General features: G+C 34.3%; 1 protein-coding gene across 1 annotated transcript; it reads right to left on the reverse strand.

The window, feature by feature from the left end:
- Window positions 1-1446: 1446 nt before the first annotated feature.
- Window positions 1447-2551, reverse strand: LOC127094820 (casparian strip membrane protein 1). The gene is made up of 3 exons (XM_051033595.1): window positions 2100-2551; window positions 1876-1999; window positions 1447-1804 (listed from the first exon to the last, which is right to left on the reverse strand). The coding sequence occupies exons 1-3, from the start codon at window positions 2342-2344 to the stop codon at window positions 1589-1591; spliced, it is 585 nt and encodes a 194-aa protein (XP_050889552.1). The 5' UTR covers window positions 2345-2551; the 3' UTR covers window positions 1447-1588.
- Window positions 2552-25718: the final 23167 nt, after the last annotated feature.

The following is a 25718-nucleotide window of genomic DNA, read 5'->3' on the forward strand; positions in this document are numbered from 1 at the left end:
TCTCTTATGAATTGTATTTGTAAAGTACTTAATGGTTTCATTTTATTCTTAAAAAAAAATTGGGTGTAGGTTCTTGAGCTTAGCATGTATAAAAACTCTATTTGATTAATGGAAGGTTCATGGACTGATCATGTAAAAGCCCAAGTATGATTTTAGTGGATCTCTTTAAAGAAAACTTTTAGGGATTTGAGTAAGCCAACTGAGTAGGTCGAACCTATATGAATCTTTGGTGCGCTATCTCTAAACTCTCCTCTTTTTAATTTCTATTGATTATTTCATTTCCACTGTTTATCTCTCTTCATCTCCATCTTTCTTCTATATAATTCTTATCATTTAACATAAATGATTTTAAAAGTAAAAGTGTTTTTAGTTAATCACAAATCTTTAATATCCCAATTCACCAACTCTCTTGTGTTTTGAGTCATTTGGTCAACATGATACTTAAAAAAACCTAATAACATTCCTTTTCCTGAACTCAATCAATTATTTAGCATCATAGTGTTTTTTTTGCATGTACCATCCCCTTAGTTTTCCTTCTCGACATCTAACAAAACATGAAAAGAATCGACTGACCTTAAATCTCATTCAATAGAATCACTTTACTTAAACTTCCGACATACTATTGGAATATTTTGGCATTAAGATATCAGATGGCAAAACCAATTTTATTATGAGTCATTGAACTCTTTCTAAAATATTCACTATCTCTGGTGTTAGGAAGCCAAAAGTCTCAAATGAAAATGGTATGAAATCATGTTTATTGTACGAATTCACTTTCACATGTTTGAACACTTTTTTTAGGCGGGTTTGAGGGATTTCTCTTATATAGTAAAATCTTCGGTCTTTAACCCCACAAAAAGGAAAATCCTTGTCAAGTCGCGCATGCATGTTTCTTTCGTATCCGCTCGAATACTTGAACATCACCTAGATGAGAATATGTAAAAGGCAAAATATTAAGACCTTAAAGGAGAAAAAGGTAAAGGTCTGAATTAAGGCGTCATTTATATTGGAGGACAAAAATCAATAGATTTGTAATTACTCACAATAGATTAAAATGTATATGGAAAATAGTATGACTTTTATGTCCAAAAATTTAGAATCAGTTAATAATAATTTCAACATACTAAGATATAAGCTTCATTTATAAAAAAAACATTATATGGGAACAAAGATTCAATAGAAATGGGTTATGGTCCAAATTGGTTAGAAACATTTTTATAAATGTCACGCGTTTAATGGAGGATGATAAAGGTTGAATGGTCTGATGTGGTACAGATAAACCAAAATATGATTGCTTAATAAAGAGAACATAGAGATTATCGTGTGCATATTTTGTTACTAAGAAACTGTTGCATGATAAACTCAATTGTTCAGATAAAATTCATACTCGCTGAAAGAGGTTATGATTTGACGATGGCAGTGAAACAAGTATAAAAAACAAATATCATAATTAAATATTCCATAACAACAATTTTCCAAATCAATACAAGGAGTCAATTTGACACAATTCATGACATCATGAAAAACCTCACAACAATTACATAGGTAACTTAGGCCCCTACATAGCATACATATCCCATCTTAATTTTCAATGCTTCCCTAGAGCCAAAGCAGACATCACAATCAACACAACCAAAACAACCACTGCAACAAAACTTGATACAACAGCTCCACTTGTTTGTGCACAAAAATCTCCAAATTGATTGCAAATGGCAAGCCAGTTTGTGTCTTGATTTCCATTGTGTGCCAAGTAAACTATGGAAGCAGCTGAAGCACCACTAGAAGTGGCCAAAGTAAGAAACACCTAAAATTTCACAAACACATGCTTAGAACTGAAAACAAGAACGATGTTATCTGATAAACATAAATGCTTACCGTGTCTAAGATAATCAAGAAAAGCCTTGGTCCAGCTGCATGGGGTCGAATGATCGCAACAATGGAAAATGGTAGGGATAGGACTAAGTAACCAGCTACTATAGCCATTGATATAACAAAAAACCTGTATATTTTTTCATGTATTAGTTGAATATATAGAATTGTAGATTAAAGTTTTGAAAAGTGTAATATAGAAGGTAAAGTTTTGAATGCATGCTACATACTGAAAAGTAGTAAAGCTATCATAGCTAGCTTCAAACTGGAAGAACTGAGTGAAGAAAGGAAGAGTCTGATCACTCATTCCCATCGAGGCGGCAGCGCCAAGAGCCGCGGCTACGGCGCCTAACCTTAGAATGAAATCCATTATGGCTATTCCTTTTTTCCATCCTCCTGGCCTTGCTTGCGCTCCAAGTAAAATAGTTTTTCCCTTAATGTTGCTTGACTCTGGTACATCAATGGTTGTTGACATTTTTGGCTTTAAAAATGAGAGAAACTTGAAAGAGATATGTATTGTAATGTGGATATGGAAATTGATTGATTGTTGAAGCTTATATAGAGAGGAAGAATGGTAAAGTCAAGGTGAGTTGTTATATGATATATAGTTATATGCTATTTCCACTACATAAGTAATTTTTTATGAATAAGAAAGCAAGTAAAGTATGAGAGAAGGATTTGATTTATTTTTGTTCTTTCATTAGTTTTATTGGAAAAAGGACAATGGTTGACAAGGAGGGATATATATATATATATTGGATTTCTTAAAATGAGTCTGCATGAATTGTGTAGTGGTTGAAATTATAATTTATGTTTAGCCTCTTTTGTTAATTAGTCAACTAAACCATATGCACCCTCTCCCTAATCCATTATTGCATGCAATTATCATGGATGTATTGATCATCTTAATTCCACAACAGAACTTATTGTGAAAATTTTTATACTCCTTTCTTTGATCTCTTTCTGCTTTTTTATATTTTACTCTTTTTTTTCTTTCGATCAACTATCACCAACAATCTATTTATTTCATTTCTTTCCCTTTACTTATTCTCTCATTTTCTATACTATTGTTTTTATAAATTAAAAATTTATAGACAGGGAAGGTCCAACTATTTGGATAAGCACTTTTCTTACAAAATTGAAGAAAAAAGACATTCATTTTCATATTGATTGTATCTTAGTGTATATCAAGTAGGTTGATAGGAGTTAATGTTGATTTTGACGATTTGGTTGTGATGGAAGGTGTTTTACCTAAACATGAATTTCTCCCGGTTAAGTGTTTAGGCTCCTGATTGATGTTGTTGGATTACTAATAAAGGGTTAGACCCATTTTAGTTTTAGTGGTATAGATAAAAAAAATAATGTTATTCTTACACTAAATCCTATACTTAAATCTTACATCAAATATTATTCACCGTATAAATACGGTGAACAGTGTTTTTACTTTTTTAATAAATAAATAAATAATATTTTATAAAAAGATATTTTTATAATATAAATATAAAGTTTATCTTTAACCAATTTTATTATTGTATTAACCACAAAAATATAGATTATTAACCACATATTTTACTTATAATTCATTAACCAAGTTTATTAGTTCATTAATCAATAAAATACATAGCATTAATCAAATCTGTCATTAAAATATAAAATATAAAATTTGATTAAAAAATATATTATATTTTATATTTTAATGTCAGAATTTGGTTAATACTGTATATTTTATTGGTTAATGAACTAGCAAATTTGGTTACTGAATTATCAATAAAATATGTGGTTAATAACCTATATTTTTTTGGTTAATACAATAATAAAATTAATTAATGACAAACTTTATATTTATGTTATAAAAATAATTTTAAAAATAAAAATATTTTTTTATTTATTAAAAAAATAAAAATACTGTTCACCGTACTTTATACGGTAAACAGAGTGTTTGGGGTAAGATTTGGGTGTAAAGTTGGTGTAGGAATAGCAAAGCTCTTAAAAAAAGTTCTGAAATTATGTAGAAATAGATTGATAGTGTCATTGTAATAAATGTATGAAGGCAAATAGAAGTGTCTAGAATTCTCTCTCTCTCTCTCTATTGAAGTGTATAAAATATTTTATAGATGTATGTGGAGCTCTCACTTATGACTATAAATATGAGAGTGTTGTCGGTTGTAAATGAATGAAGTAGAAGAAAGTAAACAAGCTTGTAAATTATCCTTTTAAACAATAGAAACTATCATTCTAATAAATATATGAAGTATAGAGAAGTGTGTAAATCTCTCTCTCGAAATGTCTAGAATACTCTATAGATGTATGTAGTCCTTATGACTATGAATCGGGGAAAACTTCTCATTTGTATACCAAGTAAATAGAAGGAAGTAAACATGCATGTAACTTGTTCTCTCAAAGAATAAAATTATCATTATATCAAATAGTCTCTCCTTCCAATATATCACAAAATCTCAATATAACATTATTCTCTTTTCAACAAAGTGACATCAAAACTTAGGTTTCCATAAGAACTCCCTCTATGATCATGGAAAATAATGAAGCAATAACCTTTCAACTTTCATTTATCAAAGGAAGTACTTATGATAATTGGTGTGTCAAAAATAAAGACTTTTCTTGAAACAGACAATGTTTAGGAGGTTGTTGGAAAAGGCTATAAGGAATCACAAGACAAGGATTCCTCTATTAAAAAACATAGGGATATTTTGGAAGGATCAAAGAAAGAGAGAAAAAAAGGTGAATTTGAGAAAATCTCAAATGCATCATATGCTAAGAAGGCGTGACGTGAGAGCTTTTAACAGTAGGCTAAGCTCGCGAACCCAGTGAGAGATTTTAACATATGGCTAAGCTCACAAATCGGTTGAGAGTTTTAATAACTAAGTTCTCCAATTGATTTTAGGTGTTACAAAGTGAAATAATCGACTATCAAATGTACGCATAATTGATTATTCTTTTGTAAAATATATTTGTAATTAATGAAATAGTTCCTAATTAATTGTCTAGCTTTTAAAACATTTTAAGGTGATTGTAACAAAAGAAGACAAGCTTTTTAAAGGATTTTGAAATTATATTCGCTGGATACCAAAATATCAGACACAATGATGTAACAATGTGTATGACAAGTGTAATGCGTAATTAGCAAAATAAAGGCAGTAAATGAAATAAAATAGGAATTGACAACCTAGTTTGGTGCAAAGCCACCTACGTCTGAAGGGTGTTAACCCAAAGGATATTTAATCTTAATAGTCAGAAATATAAATTGGTCTAATTGAATTTTCCTAGTTCAATGTCTCTTTTCCCAATGCTACCCATGATTTTCTATTCGAGACTCCCCCTGAATATGAGAACCCTCTCACTTTCACTCAAACATTTTCCCTAGTGTTTGGATAGATACAAGTTTTTATGAATGATGAAACAAAATTACAACTCAAATACTCAATTCCTTTAACATAGGAATAGGATTAAGAATAGAGTATTACAAAACAAAACAAAAAGACTCAAGACAAATAAATACCCATAACTTAATTGTGCAAGGTCTCAATAATAGAGAATCCCTCCTTAGCTCCCAGGTCCAACATACAATCCCATTAGGGTTTTAGTCATTGAACGCGAATGAACTTTCTAAAAGTGCAAGTAACCAATCTTCCATTATGTTGATTGGAAATATTTGATTGATTAAACTTGATCATATAAGAAATCCTCAAATTTAATCTTTTTAATAATGAGCTTTTTAAAAACTTCCTTATTCTAAAAAGTGCATAGAGGGTTAAAATTTGATTATATAAATATGGAAAGAAATCCTTAATCAACCCGAGAATAACTCAGCCTAAACCTACTATAGGCCAAACATGATGTCTCACAGAATGATGAACATTATGCTCAACATGTTGCTTCCTTACTTGATCAGGGAGATACAAGATGTCTCACACCTTATCATGATATCTTACTTCACATGTTGCCTATAAAATAATAACAATTATATGTAATAAAAAATCTCCCCATATGGCCAATTTTTAGGCAAATACAACATGTAAGATTTAATACACAATCTTAAAAACATTCTTCACGACATTCTTTAAGTGAAATTTTAAAGGTGTAACAACATATAAAAATATATATAGAAAAACATGTTAACTAAGAACACCATATAAGCATACATATACAAGAATAACTCCTTCAAAATATCTAAGGACACCATGTAAAAGTAACAACGTGTTTTGCATATCTTATACCATATCCCCTTAAATGGACAAGGGATATTAAAATAATGATCAAGTTTTTTATGCCATAGTTTGGTTTCATCCTCTTTAGAGATCATACAAGATTGAGGGTGATCCTTTGATTTGAACACCACATATAACAATTTTATGATGAACGGATACCATTCACTATATTCTAGATATTTGTTAATAACAATGCATTCATAATGATTGAAATTTACACATAGTTCTTGATCATACAATTGGCTGATGCTAATTATATTTGTAGTAAGACCTTTAACAAGGAGGACATCATCTAGGCTAGGAAGGCTTGGATAATCCAACTTCCTTGTTCTAATGATCTTTCCTTTAGAACCATCACCAAAAGTAACAAAACTATTGAAGTAAGGTTTTAACTCTTTCAAGTTATTATTTTATCTAGTAATATGTTTGGAGCAACCCTTCATAAAATACCAATCTTCATGAGAGGGATCCCTTATAGAAGTGTGGGAAATGTGACTTATAGTCGCTTCTTTGAAACTCCATACTTGGTGATGAAGACCATTCGTTGAAGTGTTCATAATAGGATAATGTTGATAATTTTAGCAAGGTCTACCATACAATTTGTAGAAAAAAAGTCTTATATGACCTTGTTGGACACATTAGTGACACACCCATAAAGATATGTTATAAGCATTTTGTTGGAACAAAATTGGTTAAAATCATATCCCTTGGGTTGTTATGATAACAACATATTTAAAGAACAATTAGGTATTGTAACATTTGTTCAAGTTTGCACAAATATAATCATTAAGAACATATGAATATATGCTTGAGGAATTGGAACCTGAAGATCAAACTCTGGCTCTGAATATCACTTCTGAAGAATCTGCCTCTGATGGAGATCCAGACTCTGAAGAAGTTAACTCTGAAGAAAGTTAGCCTCTGGTGACCCGAAATTTGAAGATTCATAAGCCAAGAAGAGGACTCTGATGTGACCAGCCTTTGAAGAGTTAAGTTTGAAGGAAGTCGACCTCTGAAGCAGAAGCTCTTCACCCAAGGAAACTCTAACAAACTCAGAAAAATTTTGATCACATGAAAACTTAAGGAAAAATATCTTCTTTGATGCCTGAGCTTCAACAGATAATTCCTTTTGTTGATAGGTGCTTTATTGATGTGTCTAACCAAGTACAAAGCTAGCATAACCTTTTGGTGAAAGTCTCTTAATTCTCCTTTATCCCTCTCTATATAAGGAGAAGAAGGGATTAAGAAGAAGACTACCAAGCTCTAATACCACACACTATTGCAAACTATGTTCACTAACATTAAAAGGAAAGATACTTTGTCAAATTTACAAGGCTTAGAACATCTTAACTTTGTGTATATTTTTAGAAGTTCTTAGTATTAAAGTTTGTCTAAGTTATATTTTGTCTACACCTCTGATTATATATCAAGTGTAGCATTTACCCAAATTTATTAACATTTTTTTATAGATCCAGAAGTCTCTTGCTTTAGTGCTTGAGAATTTGAAGTATTTAGCTTGTGTGCTAGAGAAAGGAAGTCTTATACTTATGTGTTTTAGCAAGGAAGTCTTGAGCTTATGTGCTTGAGCAAGGAAGTTTCAAACTTGTGTGTTTGAGCAAGGAAGTATTATACTTATATGTGTAAGCAAAGAAGTCTCTAGCTTGTGTGCTTGAGCATTTGTAATCATTTTGGTTATAGTGAAAATCCATTGGAAGTACAAGGGTATAAGACTACTCTCAAGTAGTGAGAGGAACAAGGATAAATACTTATGTCTCTTGTTTTACTTTACTTTCTTTAGTAATTAAATATTTTGCTGCTACCAACCCTGATCATCCAAATAAAATTCTGGTTTAGAATCTAATAAGATCTTTTAGAAGTCAAACTAGTTTTCCGAGTTAAACTCTGAATGGAGGATCAGAAGCTGATATGATCAGAAGCTACTATGATCATAAGCTCTAAACCAGCTTATGGTGTATGGAAGCCTCTGAAGCGTCTTAGTCTCTGATTCTTAGAACCAGATTAGTTATTTCTGATGGCATATAAGTAGTTTTTTTGTTAAAATTATTTTGTGTTGTCCACTTATGTGCCACAAATCTGAAAATCATTTTGACTTGGTCTTATATTTGTTAAGTCTCCAGTTTGTTCTTATTTGATCATACTCTAAGCTATATTAAATGGAACTGAAGGTGAGAAAAACAAGAAAGGGGGGGTTTGAATTGTTTGGAAAAATAAGCGCTTTTTCAAAATGAAAACCACACAATGATTTTATACTGGTTCGCTTATAACACAAAGCTACTCCAGTCCACCCGGCCGAGGTGATTTCGCCTTCAACAAGGACTTAATCCACTAATCTTGAAAGATTACAAACAACGTCTAAGAGAAAGATCTCTTAGTCCTCTCAAGTATACAGACTACACAGAGTCACTTGAGGAAATAAACAAACAATAGATAAAAGATTTATGTAATCTAGAGTGCTTCTAAGATAAGCAAGTATTACAATAGTAAGAACAAAGTGATTCACGTTATAAGCAAAAGCTTCGTGAAGATTTAGAGAGCAAGAGTGTTTTCTTGAGCGTTGATGTTTCAGTATAATTTTTCCTTGTATATGTTGTATGCTGAATGTTGATTTGCAGTCCTTTATATAGAAGAGAAGTAGTGGTTGAAACTGGTGGATATTAAAATGAATTTACGCCATCACTTAAATAGCTTCTGCAGGATAACTTTCTCTCCTTGAAATGACTACTTACCACATATAGTATCTTCTTTATTGAAATTGGAGATTAACGTCTCTTTCTGTATTAGGAAAACCATTTGCAAACCTTTACTTGACTTTAACGTTACTCTTTCATAATTAGCAATTCCATGATCAGAGTCTTCGTGTATCTGAGAATCTTGGAGTCTTGCTTCTGATGTTGATCTCTTTTGGATTCTGATGGATTCTTCAGATAGCGCTGATAAGTTCTGGAGTTTAGAGATAGCGTTGATCAGAGTCAGAACTTCTAGAGCTTACTTCTTGTTCAGATGCTTCTGATACTTTGCTGTTTTGCTCAGAGTTAGACTTTCTTGAACGTGTTTCTACTTCAGATGCTTCTTATCTTCTGATAATTTGTATCTGATCTGGTTCTGTATCTGATGACATCATCAGATTTCTTCCTTCTTTCTTTAGAACCCTGCACACTTAGAAACTTTTCGTTAGGGTGCCATTTTTGGTTTCATCCTTTGTTATCATCAAAATCATGGAATCTGTTGTAGAACAATTTTTGTTCTTACAATCTCCCCCTTTTGATGATGACAAAACAATCTTAATTAGCAGATGAAACATATAAAATATCAGATCAGATAGACAAGAGCTCCCCCTGAGATAGTGCTAGGGAGTTCAGAAGTTCTTACCAGAGCTTCTAAGTAAAGAGGTTTCTTGATACCTTCTGCAATTTCTTAAGTCCAGGTTAGATAAATTTATTTTTAAGAAAAATATGTTGCAGAATGCTTAAGGTATTTAGACAATATTTTCATCAGAGCTATTAATGACTTCTCCCCCTTTTTGTCAGAATCAAAAAGACATAGCAAAAATAAATAATAAGAGAAAAACATTGTATTCATAGAAAGAAGCAAAGCAACAGAGGCAAAAAGAAACAAAACATCAGAAACAAAGAAATCAGAGCAACAAGCAAGAAGTCCTAAGTGCCTAGGGGTTCGGAGGCGGAGGCATTCTCTGAAGCAACATAGCCAGCATGTTCTGAATGTTGTCGTTGACAGTGTCTTGTTTGTCCATTCTGGCACGGAGTTCATTCTGATCTTGCTTAAGTTCTTTCAGCGTCTGGAGAACCATAGGGATAACAGAAGAAGAAGACTCCCCCTGAGTCAGAGCCTGCTGTGCTTCAGCAGCAGCCAGCGCTTCAGCTTCAGCAGCAGCTTGTGCTTCAGCTTCCTTTATCCTTAGAACTTCAGCTTCTCTTGCTCTTTCTTCCTCCAGCCTTCTAGCCTCTTCTTCAGCTTCTCTTGCTAATCTCTCTTCTTCCAGCCTTCTGGCTTCAGCTTCTCTTGCAAGTCTTTCCTGAAGTCTTGCCTCAGCATCTCTGATGTAGCCATTTCTGACTTGTTCAGAGATGTTCTTCAGTCTAAAAGCCTCAGAGGTCATCCAGCCAATGACTCTGTTCCAGTGTGTCCTTACAGAGTCAGGATCATCACTGACTTCAGAGTTAGTGGTCAGAGACTTGACCTTTTGTACTGAAGCCCCTGCGACCAGCATGATGGCTTCCTCAAGGGTAGGTATAGAAAGGTCAGGTTCAGAGGTATGAGGTGGAGATGTTGGAGGGCTGAGATTTAGAGTTAGAGGTTCTGGTTCAGTTTCTGATTCAGGTTGAGGTTCAGATCTTTGGGGTGAAGCGTAAAGAGGGTTTAAGTCTAATGGTTCAGATTCAGCGGAGATGTTTGAAGGTGTGATATCAGAGGTGTGGAAGTTAGAGGGTTGAGTTTCAGAGGGTTGGTCTTCAGAAGTAATGTTGGTTGTTTGTTCTGGTGGAGGTGAAGTTGCTTCAGATTGTGTTTGTGTTGGTTGTTGTGAAGCAAGGTTTTGAGCCTGAATTTGGGCTAAGGTTGGAGAGTCAGGGTCAGAGTATTCTTGGTCAGAGGAGATTTGAAGGTATGGGGTGATTCTGGTTCTGAAGATGATGAAGAGGAAGTGCTTTGGTTCATTTGTTCAGGTTCAGAAGGAGGTATGAATGTATGGGCGATATTTAAAATTGGTGAAGGTTGTGAGGTTCTGGTTGTAGAAGGTGGGATTTCAGAGGTTGTATAAATGGGTGGTGTTGGGAGAGGTTAGAGGAAGGAGTAGAGGAAACCATCAGAGGTTCAGAGGAAATAGGAGGAACAGACGTACCAGTAGAAATTTGCAGAGGAGCTGGAGATCTGCTTCCAGAAGATTCTCCAAGTCTTGCCTTCTTTGCCTGTGATGTTATCTTCTTCTCAGAGAGACCTCTCTTGTACCTGACGAAGTCTTCTTCTGAATCTAGACAATCGTCGAGGCTGAAGTCAGAGATGTCAACACCTTCATCCAGCAGACGATTAAGATAGATAGCAACCGCATCTCTGGGTTCATTCTTGTAGAACCTAGCAAGACCATGAGGCAGCTTCCTCTGATCTTTCAAGGAATCCCAGGATGTGTCCAGCGTGGGTCTGACTTGAATCTTCTTTATTATTCCCATACTCTTGAGATTTCTGGCATTCAGAGGCTTCCCAGTATCTATTGCCAGATCTTGCATCAGCTTGGCCTTCTCCAGATGATCTACCAGCCCATTCTCGATGAAAACATCAGATAACAATCTTCCCAGAGGGATGTAGGATCTGGGCTTCATGTTGTTTCTGGTCTCCCTGACAGAGTCTCTTAGGTATCTGAAGAGTAGTGCAGGAAGGCAGATCTTCACACCCTTGTGAATGCAATACAGAATGCACTTCTGATCTGCATTGATGTAATCAGAGGAGTTAAATGCTGGGCGGTGGTGAATAGTTCCCAGAATGATCTTAAGCCACACTCTGAGGTTCTGATGCAGCTCTTTGTTCTTTGAAGGATTTCCTTCAGTGTTGGGTTTGAAGATGGTTGGATTGATTACTTCAGCAACGCGTCTTGATCTAGGGTTGATGTTGTAAATCCTTTTTCCTCCATCTTTCTCCATGTTCAACAAAGAAGCAATTGACTCTTCAGTAATTACTATCTTTACCCCCAAAACATAGGAGACGATGAAATGGTCATCAGCATCTGCAAATCTCCAGAACTCCTTGATGAGAAGTGGGTAAACAGGGCCATAGAGCCTTTGGAAGTAGTTTCCCCAACCTTGTTGACGAAGTTCTTCAGTAAGATCAACTCCATTTCTTCTCAAGTTGTCAAAGTCCACCAGTGTTTCACATAACACATCCAATCCCTCAAAGGGAGTTGCTAGGTTGATGTGAGGTAAACGATCAAGGATATGGGGTTCTTTGTAAACTGGGGTGATGGAGACTCCTGTAACAGTTGGAGTTGGAATGCTTGAAGTTTGAGCAGTGGTGGTGGATTCCATTTGTTGAGAGAAGTTAAAAACTTCTTGTTGTTGAGCATCCATAGTTGAAGAAGAAGATGAAGAGTTTGCAGAAAAGCTTCAGAGAGGTTTAGGGTTTTAGAGAGGGTTTGAGAGTGAGTGAGAGTGATAAGTGTGTGAAAAGTGAGAAAAGTGTTTAAATACCCTAAGTTAAAACACATGCAAAACGACACACAATATTGCGTTAGCACAAAGCTCAAGTAAGCACGCTTGGGGGAGAAATGATTAAGGCTAATTAATGAATGTCTAATCCCAACAGTATGCACACTGCTCGAGGAGATCTCAAACGTTTCCCTTTGATTTTCTTCTGGACAGCTGTCTAGAAGTTCTAGGGTTGGACGCTAAGTGCTCCACGTGTTGATGTATCTGATCTTCAGGAATACCAAAGGATTGGTTCCTGGAGATTTCTAACTCAGATATCTTCTTAACTTGGTAGAAGTATCAGAGTCAGAGGCAGAAACACATTTGTTTATGTCAGAGTCTCATTTTACATTTTCAGAGCCACACTTCATTCTGGACAATTTTGAATGTTCAGATTTTCTAAGATAAAAAGAAATCTATCTTCAGCTAGAGGCTTAGTAAAGATATCTGCCCATTGATGATCTGTATCAATGAACTTCAATGTTACTATCCCTTTCTGAACATATTCTCTGATAAAATGATGTTTTATTTCAATGTGTTTAGCTCTGGAATGTAGAATGGGATTCTTACTTAGACAAATGGCAGCAGTATTATCACAGAAGATAGGAATGTTACTTTCAAAAATTTGCAGATCTTCTAACTGATGCTTCATCCAGAGCATCTGAGTTGTGCACAGTGATGCTGAGATATATTCTGCTTCTGCAGTTGATAGAGCGATAGTTGACTGTCTTTTGCTAGACCAGGAGATTAGATTGTTTCCCAGAAGTTGGCAATTTCCAGATGTGCTTTTTCGTTCTAGTCTATCTCCTGCATAATCTGGATCACAGTAACCAGAAAGTCTATACTCTGATGTTTTCTTATACATCAGGCCCAGGTTAGGAGTTCCTTTCAGATACTTAAGAATTCTCTTAACTGCTGTTAAATGAGATTCTCTAGGATCTGATTGGAATCTGGCACAGAGACAGACACTAAAGAGAATATCAGGACGAGTAGCAGTCAGATAGATAAGAGAGCCTATCATACCTCGATAGAGCTTCTGACAAACCTTTGCGCTTACTTCTTCTTTTTCAAGAATGCATGTTGGATGCATTGAAGTTTTTGCAGAGTTGCAGTTAGCCATGTCAAATTTCTTCAGAACATCTTTAATATATTTGCTTTGATGAACATATGTAACTTCTGAAGTTTGGTTAATTTGAATTCCCAGAAAGAACTTTAGTTCTTGCATTAGACTCATTTCAAATTCTGCCTGCATTAACTTAGAGAATTCTTGACAAACAGAGACGTTAACTGAACCAAAAATACTGTCATCAACGTATATCTGGCATATCATGAGATCATTGTTAAGGTTCTTACAGAAAAGTGTGGAGTCAACTTTCCCTCTGATAAAATTGTGTTCCAGAAGAAAATTGCTTAAACGTTCGTACCAAGCTCTGGGAGCTTGTTTAAGTCCATATAAAGATTTTTTAAGTTTAAAAACATGTTCTGGAAAGTTTGGATTTTCAAAACCTGGAGGTTGGTTGACATACACTTCTTCTGATATATAACCATTAAGGAATGCACTCTTGACATCCATTTGATATAATTTAATAGAATGGTTAATAGCAAAAGATACAAGAAGACGAATAGATTCTAACCTTGCGACTGGAGCAAAAGTTTCATTATAATCAATACCTTCTTGTTGACTATAACCTTGAGCTACCAGTCGAGCTTTGTTTCTGACGACTTCTCCTTTCTCATTCAGCTTGTTTCTGAATACCCATCTGGTTCCAATAACGTGAGTGCCTCTGGGTTTTGGAACAAGATCCCAGACATCATTCTTTGTGAATTGATCTAGTTCTTCTTGCATGGCTGAAACCCAGTCGTTATCTTGAAGTGCTTCATCACAGGACATAGGCTCAATCAGAGACACTAGTCCCAGAGGAGTATCTTCAGAGGTTCTGAAGGTAGATCTGGTTCTGACAGGTTCGTCCTTGTTTCCCAGAATCAAATCTTCAGATACGTTGATACGACTTTTAACTTTCTTTGGGATTTCTGGGGATTTAGTTTCTTCAGAGTTCTGAGTGACAGTTGCTTCTGGAGCTTTATCAGAACCTGCAAGGGTGATTTCTAAATCTGCAAAATCTTCAACTAGCTTTGACTTTTCAGGGTCAAGCTTATCATCAAATCTGACATGAATAGATTCTTCCACAATTTTGGTTTCTGTGTTGTATACTCTGTAGCCTTTAGAGCGTTCTGAGTATCCTAACATAATACCTTTCTGTGCTTTGGAATCAAACTTGTTCAGATGTTCTTTAGTGTTTAAGATAAAGCAAGAACATCCAAAAGGATGAAAATATGAAATGTTTGGTTTTCTTCCTTTACACAGTTCATAGGGAGTCTTTTCCAGAATAGGTCTTATAGAGATTCTATTCTGAATGTAACACGCTGTATTTACAGCTTCTGCCCAAAAATGCTTTGCCACATTAGTTTCATTGATCATGGTTCTGGCCATCTCTTGGAGTGTCCTATTCTTCCTCTCTACAACTCCATTTTGTTGTGGAGTTCTAGGGCAGGAGAAATCATGGGATATTCCATTAGAGTCAAATAATTCTTCAAAATCTTTGTTTTCAAATTCTCCACCATGATCACTTCTGACTCTAACAATTTTAGCATCAAATTCCTTTTGCACTTTGGAGCAGAAACTAGTGAATACAGAGTGAGACTCACTCTTGTGCTTTAGGAATTTTACCCATGTCCAGCGACTGTAATCATCAACAATGACTAGTCCATACTTCTTTCCATTAACTGATGCTGTTTTCACAGGACCAAATAAGTCAATGTGGAGAAGTTCCAGAGGCTTAGAGGTAGAAACAACATTTTTCTTTTTAAAGGATGTTTTTGAAAATTTTCCTTTCTGACATGCTTCACACAGAGCATCTGAAGAAAACTTCAGTTTAGGTAGGCCTCTGACTAACTTGAGTTTAGTTAGCTGAGAAAGTTTCCTCATGCTAATGTGGCCCAAGCGTCTATGCCATACCCATTGCTCTTCGTGAACCGACATCAGACATTTAACATTTTGTTCTTTTAAATCAGAAAGATTAATTTTATAAATGTTGTTTTTCCTCTTGCCTGTGAAAAGGACAGAGCCATCGTTTTGATTAATGGCTTTACATGTTTTTTGATTAAAGATTACATCATAACCGTTATCACTTAATTGACTTATGGATAATAAGTTATGCATTAATCCTTCTACATAAAGGACATCAGATATAGAGGGAAGAGTACCATTACCAATAGTTCCGGAGCCTCTGATCCTTCCTTTCTGATCTCCTCTGAAGCCTACAAATCCAGCGTCTTTAAGTTCCAGGCTTTGGAACATAGACTTTCTTCCCGTCATGTGTCGCGAGCATCCAGAGTCCAGGTACCATGACTGGTGTCTGAACTTTGCTGCATAGGATATCTGCAACATACACAATCTTATCTTTTGGTACCCAGAATCTCTTGGGTCCTCTTTGATTAGTCTTCCCAGAGTTTCTCATAACTTTGGGTTTTCTAGCATTTTCAAATTTTTGTTCTTGTGTGTGTGTATAGTGATATGAAAATGGAGATTTAAGTTGGTCACTAGAAGAAGTTTTAACTTCCTTAGGATCATACCCAATTCCCTTTTTATTGTTCTGACTGACTCCATAAATCATGGATGCCATAATACTCCTACCTATTCCATTTTTCAGAAATTCTTGAAAGGCTTCTTCGTATTTATAAATTATTGCATTTGAAGTTTGTGGAGTTTGAGATAACGCTTCTTCTAATTCTAAGCTTTTTCTTTTTGCTCCATCTCTTTCTAATGTTAACAATCTGATTGTATCTTCTTGTGCTAGAATTGTCATCTCAAGCTTGCCACATTCTTCAAATTTTGCTTTAAGACAGCCTTTAATGTTTTTAAACTTTTGTTTTAATTTCTGATATGAGCTAAGAGTTTCTGACAAACAAGATTCTAGATCAGATCGAGAAAGTTCAGAAAATACCTCTTCAGATTCTTCATCTGAGCTGCTCCTGGATGTGGTAGCCATAAGTGCCACGTTGGCCTTTTCATCAGAGTCAGATTCTGATGACCCAGATTCACTATTATCCCAGGTAGCCATTAATCCTTTCTTTGTTCTGAAGGTATTTTTCTTGAAACTTTCTTTTCTAGGATTGTCTTTCTTTAGCTTAGGGCATTCATTCCTGTAGTGACCTGTTTCTTTACATTCATAACAAGTAATATCTTTGTTAGTTTTACCTTTTGAGGTTGATTCTGATCGATCCCCTCTGGGTCTTGATCTTCTGAAGTTGTTGTTCCTCTTTTTCCAGAGTTGTTTAACTCTTCTGGTCAGGAGGGACAATTCTTCTTCATCATCAGAATCTTCTGGTTCAGAGTCATCAGTATCTTCAGTTTCTGCCTGGAGAGCTTTGGTTCTATCTGGTTTGCGTCTTTCATATCTGGACTTTAATGCTACGGACTTGTTCCTTTTCTGAGGCTCATCTTCCTCTAGTTCTATCTCATGGCCTCTGAGGGAACTGACAAGTTCTTCAAGACTTATATTGTTCAGATCCTTTGACAGCTTCAGAGCAGTAACCATGGGTCTCCATTTCTTTGGCAGACTTCTGACTATCTTTTTGACATGGTCTGCAGTTGTGTATCCTTTGTCTAGAACCTTGAGACCTGCAATCAGAGTTTGGAATCTAGAGAACATTGCCTCTATGGCTTCATCATCTTCCATTTTGAAGGCTTCATATTTCTGGATAAGCGCCAGAGCCTTTGTCTCGTTGACTTGAGAGTTTCCTTCATGAGTCATCCTTAGAGAGTCAAGTATGTCTTTGGCTGTTTCTCTGTTGGTGATCTTTTCATACTCGTTGTAAGATATAGCATTTAGGAGTATGGTTCTGGCCTTGTGATGATTCTTGAAAACTCGTTTCTGATCATCTGACATCTTACTTCTGGGAACTTCAGCTCCATCCTCTGTGACAGGAGGTTTATATCCATCTGTGACAATGTCCCAGAGATCAGCATCATAGCCTAGAAAGAAACTTTCAATTCTATCTTTCCAGTAATCGAATTTCTCTCCATCAAAGACAGGAGGCTTAGCATTGTAACTATCCTTTTCATTTGTGTGGGCCATAGTTTTTCTCTTTCTGGATCTCTCTACACTGTTAAGTGTTTGATTAGAAAATCAATAACAGAGCCGGAGCTCTGATACCAATTGAAGGTGAGAAAAACAAGAAAGGGGGGTTTGAATTGTTTGGAAAAATAAGCGCTTTTTCAAAATGAAAACCACACAATGATTTTATACTGGTTCGCTTATAACACAAAGCTACTCCAGTCCACCCGGCCGAGGTGATTTCGCCTTCAACAAGGACTTAATCCACTAATCTTGAAAGATTACAAACAACGTCTAAGAGAAAGATCTCTTAGTCCTCTCAAGTATACAGACTACACAGAGTCACTTGAGGAAATAAACAAACAATAGATAAAAGATTTATGTAATCTAGAGTGCTTCTAAGATAAGCAAGTATTACAATAGTAAGAACAAAGTGATTCACGTTATAAGCAAAAGCTTCGTGAAGATTTAGAGAGCAAGAGTGTTTTCTTGAGCGTTGATGTTTCAGTATAATTTTTCCTTGTATATGTTGTATGCTGAATGTTGATTTGCAGTCCTTTATATAGAAGAGAAGTAGTGGTTGAAACTGGTGGATATTAAAATGAATTTACGCCATCACTTAAATAGCTTCTGCAGGATAACTTTCTCTCCTTGAAATGACTACTTACCACATATAGTATCTTCTTTATTGAAATTGGAGATTAACGTCTCTTTCTGTATTAGGAAAACCATTTGCAAACCTTTACTTGACTTTAACGTTACTCTTTCATAATTAGCAATTCCATGATCAGAGTCTTCGTGTATCTGAGAATCTTGGAGTCTTGCTTCTGATGTTGATCTCTTTTGGATTCTGATGGATTCTTCAGATAGCGCTGATAAGTTCTGGAGTTTAGAGATAGCGTTGATCAGAGTCAGAACTTCTAGAGCTTACTTCTTGTTCAGATGCTTCTGATACTTTGCTGTTTTGCTTAGAGTTAGACTTTCTTGAACGTGTTTCTACTTCAGATGCTTCTTATCTTCTGATAATTTGTATCTGATCTGGTTCTGTATCTGATGACATCATCAGATTTCTTCCTTCTTTCTTTAGAACCCTGCACACTTAGAAACTTTTCGTTAGGGTGCCATTTTTGGTTTCATCCTTTGTTATCATCAAAATCATGGAATCTGTTGTAGAACAATTTTTGTTCTTACAGGAACTTGGTATTTTAATTCTAGTAAAGCAAAATCATGTCATGATTCTCCCTTAGTTAGAAATTTGTTTTTCAATTGTTTTCAATTTTTTTGATGAATTGGTTGAAAACTGCTATGAGATCTCAATATCAGTAGTTAAATCAAAGGTTGTTAGTGGATAACAAGAATTATTATAAGAATCTTTATGAAAAGGATCTTCTTTATTAATCAAAGAAAATGAGTACAAGATTCATAATTCGTTTTTGAAGGCAACAAATGCATGATGAAAAGTTACAACCTTCAAACTTGGTAAACTTATTCATTATAGGTTATAAGAAAGTCAATATAGTCCTGATCATCATCTAGGTTGTATTCAAATTATTCAACAGACTCCTTCTCATTTTGGGGGTTCTTCATTGTTGTCTCTGAAGTTCTCCCTATCTTGGAAGACCAAACAGATGTGCTTGAACCTTCAGCTTGCATGAATTTCTGAGTTTTTGCAGGTTCAACAAATTTGATTTTCTCTTCCCTATTTTGCTTCTTCATAAGCTGTATAATATCCTTAGAAATTTATCTCCTTAAATTCTTATCTTGCTTTGGTTGGCTCATACTGCTTGAAAAGAGAAGAGTTTAGAAGAAGAGGAATGTCATCTTGGTGATAATGCATACTCTCTTTATAGACTGTATGTGATAATGCAGAGTTTTGATCTTTGTGACCCAATAAACACAAGAAAGAGAAAATGGTCTTGGTCTTCAGACACTTCTCTCCAATTATGATCCATACTTATTTGTGCTCAGTTGCCAGAACCGAGATTTAACCACCTTGAAAATTGAAGATGCTTTTATCAACCATACTAGCCAATTTTTTTAACACGTTTCTTTGACTAAAGGGAAGTAAAGGTTGATTTTAACTCATTTTTGTTCAGATCTATTTTTCCCATACATTATTTTTCTTCAGTATCTTTTCTTTCCCCTATTTTTTATCTTTCTATTGATGACGAAAGGGGGAGAGATAAAGAGTATTTAAGCACCTGAATCTGATGATCACTCTGTGCTTAATTTCTGAAGATGAATGCTATTGTGTTTTTTAAAGGAATTTAATTAACCTGGATAAGACTTAGGGGGAGCTTACAAACCTCACCCTCTGGACTATCAAACTCAGAGGAAGCTTACAAACCTCTGATCCTGAAGTCAACAAGTTAATGAAATCAACAACCATTGTTATTAAAATACTATTGTTTATCATCATCAAAAAGGGGGAGATTTTTGGAACAAAATTGGTTAGTACCATATTCCTTGGGTTTTGATGATAACAAAGTATTTAAAGAACAATTTGGTATTTTAACATCTATTCAAGTTTGCATAAATATAATCATTAAGAACATATGAAGAGATGTTTGAGGAATCTGAATCTGAAGATCAGACTATGGATCTGAAGATCACTTTTGAAGACTCTTCCTCTGATGGAGATCCAAACTCTGATGAAAGTTAGCCTCTGGTGACCCAGACTCCAAAGCTTCATAAGCCAATAAAAGGACTTTGATGTGATCATTCTCTGAAGAGTGAAGTGTTAAGGAAGTCAAACTCTGAAGCATAAGCTCTTCAACCAAGGAAACTCTGACAAACTCAGAGACTTTTATCACATGAAGACTCAAGAAAAAATATCTTTTTTGATGCGTGAGCCTCAATGATAAATCCACTTACGGAAAGGTGCTTTATTGATGTGTCTAACCAAGTAGAAAGCTAGAACAACCTTTTGGTGAAAGTCTCCGACGTCTCTTTTCTCGCTCTCTATATAAGAAGCAGAAGGGCTGAAAAAGAAGACTACCAAGCTTTAATACAACACATTGTTGCAGATTTTGTTCATTTGCATTAAAAGAGAAGCTACTATGTCAAATTTACAAGACCTAGAACATCTTAACTTTAAGTATTTTTAGAATTTCTTAAGTCTTATAGTCTTTCTTATTTTTATTCTGTCTACACATCTAATTGTATATCAAGTGTATTATTTACCCAAATATCTTAACAGTTTTTTATAGAGTCAAAAGTCTCTTGCTTTAGTGCTTGAGAATTTGAAGTCTTTAGCTTGTGTGCTAGAGCAAGGAAGTCTCTGTCAACTCTGATCATCCAAATCAGATTCTGGTTCAGAATCTGATAAGGTCTTTCAGAAGTCAAACTAGTTTTCTGAGTCAAACAATGAACCAAGTGTTCAAACTCTGGATAGAAACATCAGAAGCAGAAGTTGAAAAATGTTAAAGAAGAAAAATTCTGCATAATTTAACCCCCTTCTTGTGTTTTTCTTACCTTCACATTTGTGTGTTGGTAATGATGTATAATTGGAGGTTGTGGCACATAGTTTGGAATAATGAACTCCATACTTTTGATAGGAGGTACAAACTTAGATTTTGTATTCAAGAAGCTATAGTCAAATCCAATCCCTTTCATATCTCTAGCGATCTTACCCACCCCTAGAACACCTTCAAGTTTGAAGTTCAAGTAGTCAACTTTTTCCTTTAACTCAGTGGTAGTGGTAGTAAGATTTTCCTTGTCGTGAAGCAGAACATTGATCTTAACTCTTTGTTTCCCACCATATATGATTTCCTTCTTTCACTTAAGATACAAAAATCTGTAGGTTTTAGTAACATCTTCATCTGAGATTTCTTCGTCACCAGACTCCCTATCATCGTGCACAGTTGACTTGGATCTTATACAAGTTATGAAGGAAACCATACAATTTTCCTTTTCTACTTCACTATCATCTTCATATTCCTCATATGACGATGTGGCAGTGTATCCTTATTTTGTTTCCTAAGGAATTTGGTACATTCTGCCTAAATATGTCTAAATCCTTCATATTCATGGCGCTGAATTCCTTTGCCTTTGTTCAACTTATATCCTTCTTTACTATTGTATTAATGATTGAAAGCTTTGGAATTGGGTGGTAGGTTGTCTATGACATTATTTATGACATTATTCCTTGATCTCCTTACATGACATTACCAAATCTTTTTGCAATAAGTATAACGGATTCAGTTAGGTTATCATCAATGTCTTCTTCTACTTGTTCATCAACATCTTCAATGTCAGCTTTGAATGCCACACTTTTGTTTCTTTTCTTTGATTTGTTATTGATTTCCATTTTAAAAGTGAGTAGTGAGCCAATGAGTTCATCCCTATCATCGTGCACAGTTGACTTGGATCTTATACAAGTTATGAAGGAAACCATACAATTTTCCTTTTCTACTTCACTATCATCTTCATATTCCTCATATGACGATGTGGCAGTGTATCCTTATTTTGTTTCCTAAGGAATTTGGTACATTCTGCCTAAATATGTCTAAATCCTTCATATTCATGGCGCTGAATTCCTTTGCCTTTGTTTAACTTATATCCTTCTTTACTATTGTATAAATGATTGAAAGCTTTGGAGTTGGGTGGTAGGTTGTCTATGACATTATTTGTGACATTATTCATTGATCTCCTTACATGACATTACCAAATCTTTTTGCAATAAGTATAACAGATTCAGTTAGGTTATCATCAATGTCTTCTTCTACGTGTTCATCAACATCTTCAATGTCCGCTTTGAATGCCACACTTTGGTTTCTTTTCTTTGATTTGTTATTGATTTCCATTTTAAAAGTGAGTAGTGAGCCAATGAGTTCATCCACTTTAATAATGCTGATATCTTGAGCCTCTTCAATGGTTGTGACTTTCATGTTAAACCTCTTAAGAGATCTGCTAATTTTTCTAGTCAACTTCTCTTTTGATATTTTTCACCAAAAGCAAAGAAAGTATTAGCTGTGTCATAGAGACGAACATTAAAATCAACAAAAGTTTCTTCCTCTTTCATGCTCAAGTTTTAAAGTGTTGTAGTGAGGATCTATAGTCTTGATATGCAAACTTTAGAGGTGCTTCATGTGTAGTCTAGAGGGTCTCCCAAGCTTCTTTAGCACTAAAGTAAGTATTAATGGGCCTAGAAATATTTTTTCCAACTCCATTGTAAATGGAATTAAGAGCTCAAGAGTTTCCATGAGCTTCTTCATATTCATCTTTTGACTAGTCGCTCTCAGGCTTCAGGGATCGTATTTCATCTTAAGTTATAACCATTAAGGGTGTCCATCCTTTTGTGACTACTTTCAATGTTTCACTATACATAGACTTGATAAAAACAACCATGCAATCTTTCCAATAATCATAGTTTGTATCACCTATAATAGGTGGCCGATTCACATATCTTCCTTATTTAGCATTGTCCATCTTGAACAGAATATAAAGATCGCCTAGAGCTTTCCCTACCTGAACAGGGTTCCTGCTCTTATGCAAAATGAAATTCTATTCGCTGGATACTAAGATTTCATACACAATATTGTAACAAAGTGTATGACAAGTTTAATGTGTATGATAAGATTTGGGAACCCAGTTTGGTATAAAGCCACCTACATCTATATGGCATTAAACCAATGAAAGGAAATTCATTCTTTATAGTCAGAAGTACAAACTTGTTTATTTGAACTCCCCTAGTTCAAAATCTCTTTTCCTAATACTACCTGTGAATTTATATTCAAGATTCCCTCTAAATATGAGATCCCAGTCACTTTCACTCAAACATTCTCCCTAGTGTTTCTACAGTTACAAGTGTTTATGAATGATGAAACAAAACTACAATTCAAAAACGTATTCCTTTAACATAGGAATAAGACTCATGAGTAGAGTATTAGAAAACAAAACAAAAAGATTCAAGACAAATAAACACGCCTACCTTGATTGTGCAAGGTCAGAGTATTCACAATGGAGAATCTGTCATTAAATAAAAACAAGGTCCAACTTACAAGCCAATTAGGTTTTGATCTTTGAATATGGCCGAACTTTATAAAAGCACAAGTAACCAATTTTTCATTATGTTGATTGAAAATATTTGATTGATTAAATCTTGATGATATCAAAAATCCTCAAATTTAATTTTGATAATAATGATCTTTGGGAAAACTCCTTTATATAAATAAGGAAATAAATCCTTCAAAAACGTGAGATATACTCAATGCAAAGCTATTATGTGTGAGACATGATCTCTCATAGAATGAGGAACATTATTCTCAACATGTTGCTTCCTTACTTGATCACGGTGAGACAAGATGTCTCAGACCTTTCTATGACATATTTCTTCAAATCTTGCCTATAAAATTACATAAATCATATGTAATAATAACATGTTGAAAGTGTGTGTGTGTGTGTGTGTGTGTGTGTGTGTGTGTGTGTGTGATTTTCCTTAGTAAAGTTGAGAGTTAGTCTTATACCTTTACGAACACTAATCACTCAACACATACACACTACTATAAATAATACATTTAAAGGCAAAGTTTTCACCTTATCCAACAAAACTCTGAGGTATAATATCAAGGCGCGCCATGTTTTATTTAGTTTTTTAAATAAATACCACATATTCCCTCGGTTTCTAAATATAACCAAGGGAAAAAATGATTCAGGACATGATGTGAATCCCAATAAATAAAATTTTATATTTTTATTTCTTTAAAAATTGTGCCTTTCTCTTATATTTTATTTTTATTATTAAATAAATTATCTATTTCTTCGATTTTCTTAATATTCGAGAGATTAGATAATCATATTTTGCTATAAAAACACGCATTAATTAGATTTTACCATAAACCCAATGCATATGTAATGATGTTGATGTTATTGTTGCATTTTTTGAATATTTTTCCTATGTTGTCAATCAAAGAAAACACTTCATAATTTATTTCTTTCCTCGGTTGACAATATTGAGAAATTTATTCTTAAACATTAGCCATGAAAACATTTTCTCAAGATAATAAAATCTTTGAACAGATCTCTGAGATGGATTGCAAGTGCAGGAAAAAGATCTCATGGTTGGAACAAATAACATATCAAAAATTGGATGTGTGATATTCATTAAATTTGAAAAGAATGCTCACAAAGGGTATACAATAAAAACTGGATAACAACAAAGATTTGTTGTTCTCCAAGAATCCATTGTTAAAATCTGAATTTGTTTAAATAATGTCTTCTAATATTATGTGTAAACAATGTAATTTTAAATTTAAATAAAATTTTATTCCCTTCGGTTTTTTAAAGAAACCGAGAGGTATGTGGTGCTTGAGATGGAATATATATATATATATATATATATATATATATATCTTTTAATTTTAAAAAAAACACATTTTACCTCGATTTTGAGTAATAACCGAAGGGAAATATAAACGTGTTTATTGAGTTTCTTCACCATCCTTAAACAAATATTTGTCGTCCATTTAATGAATATCAACGCTCAAGACACAATCATTAGTTTTTGAAACTTAGAGAAGCTTGAAAAAATTCTCTATGATGGATTGCAAGAGCATGGAATTATTTGGGTTTAAGTTTTGTCTTCTTAAATAATCATATAAGGGAATATTTATTTTACTTATCTAACTTTTTGTTTGTTTTATATCAAAAACAAATTCATGAAATATCCAACATTTGATCTTCCCCAAGATTTAATGAAACTAGGATCCAACATTTGTTCATCCCCAAGATATCCAATATTTGTTCTTCATCAACAGCGATGAGGATGAATCAGATTCAAAATTATAATATAGTTTTAATTTAATATTTTGTGTAAACAATGTAATATTTAGTGTAAACAATGTAGTTTGTAAACAAATTAATTTATTAATATTTTGTGTAAACAATGTAATGAGTGTTTTAAAAAAAGAGATTATCTTTCCCCTCGGTTTTTGCTATAAACTGAGCGGTATGTGGCAATAGTTTAGAAATTATAAAAAAGGTTATTATTGGGGATCTAACCAATGACCATTTCAGCCATCCCCGGTTATTCTAAAATCGAGGGGTATAGTTGAGAGTTTTCATGATGTCATTCATTACCTCGCTTATGTAACCGATGATAAATCAACTTCGTGTGTGAGGTTAAGTGTATTTTTTGTAGTATTGATAAAAGAGCTATAAAACTTCCTCTCTATCATAAATATGAAGCTTCTGGTTCCTTGTCATAAAATCTTTTACTTTAGAACTTAAATGGAACCTCAAGTCTTCTTTTGATGAGGCTTCATATTACTTATCATGATAACCTTCATCATCAA

This window comes from Lathyrus oleraceus, chromosome 6, assembly GCF_024323335.1.
Source record: "Lathyrus oleraceus cultivar Zhongwan6 chromosome 6, CAAS_Psat_ZW6_1.0, whole genome shotgun sequence".
Lineage (NCBI taxonomy): Eukaryota > Viridiplantae > Streptophyta > Magnoliopsida > Fabales > Fabaceae > Lathyrus > Lathyrus oleraceus.

What these genes read in the sequence shown, in the direction of transcription:
- LOC127094820 (XM_051033595.1), bottom strand. Translation starts at nt 2,344, where the DNA reads ATGTCAACAACCATTGATGTACCAGAGTCAAGCAACATTAAGGGAAAA. An exon ending in GATAGCTTTACTACTTTTCA is followed by an intron (nt 2,000 to 2,099) that starts GTATGTAGCATG and finishes AAAAATATACAG; the next exon opens with GTTTTTTGTTATATCAATGG. An exon ending in TCTTGATTATCTTAGACACG is followed by an intron (nt 1,805 to 1,875) that starts GTAAGCATTTAT and finishes GTGAAATTTTAG; the next exon opens with GTGTTTCTTACTTTGGCCAC.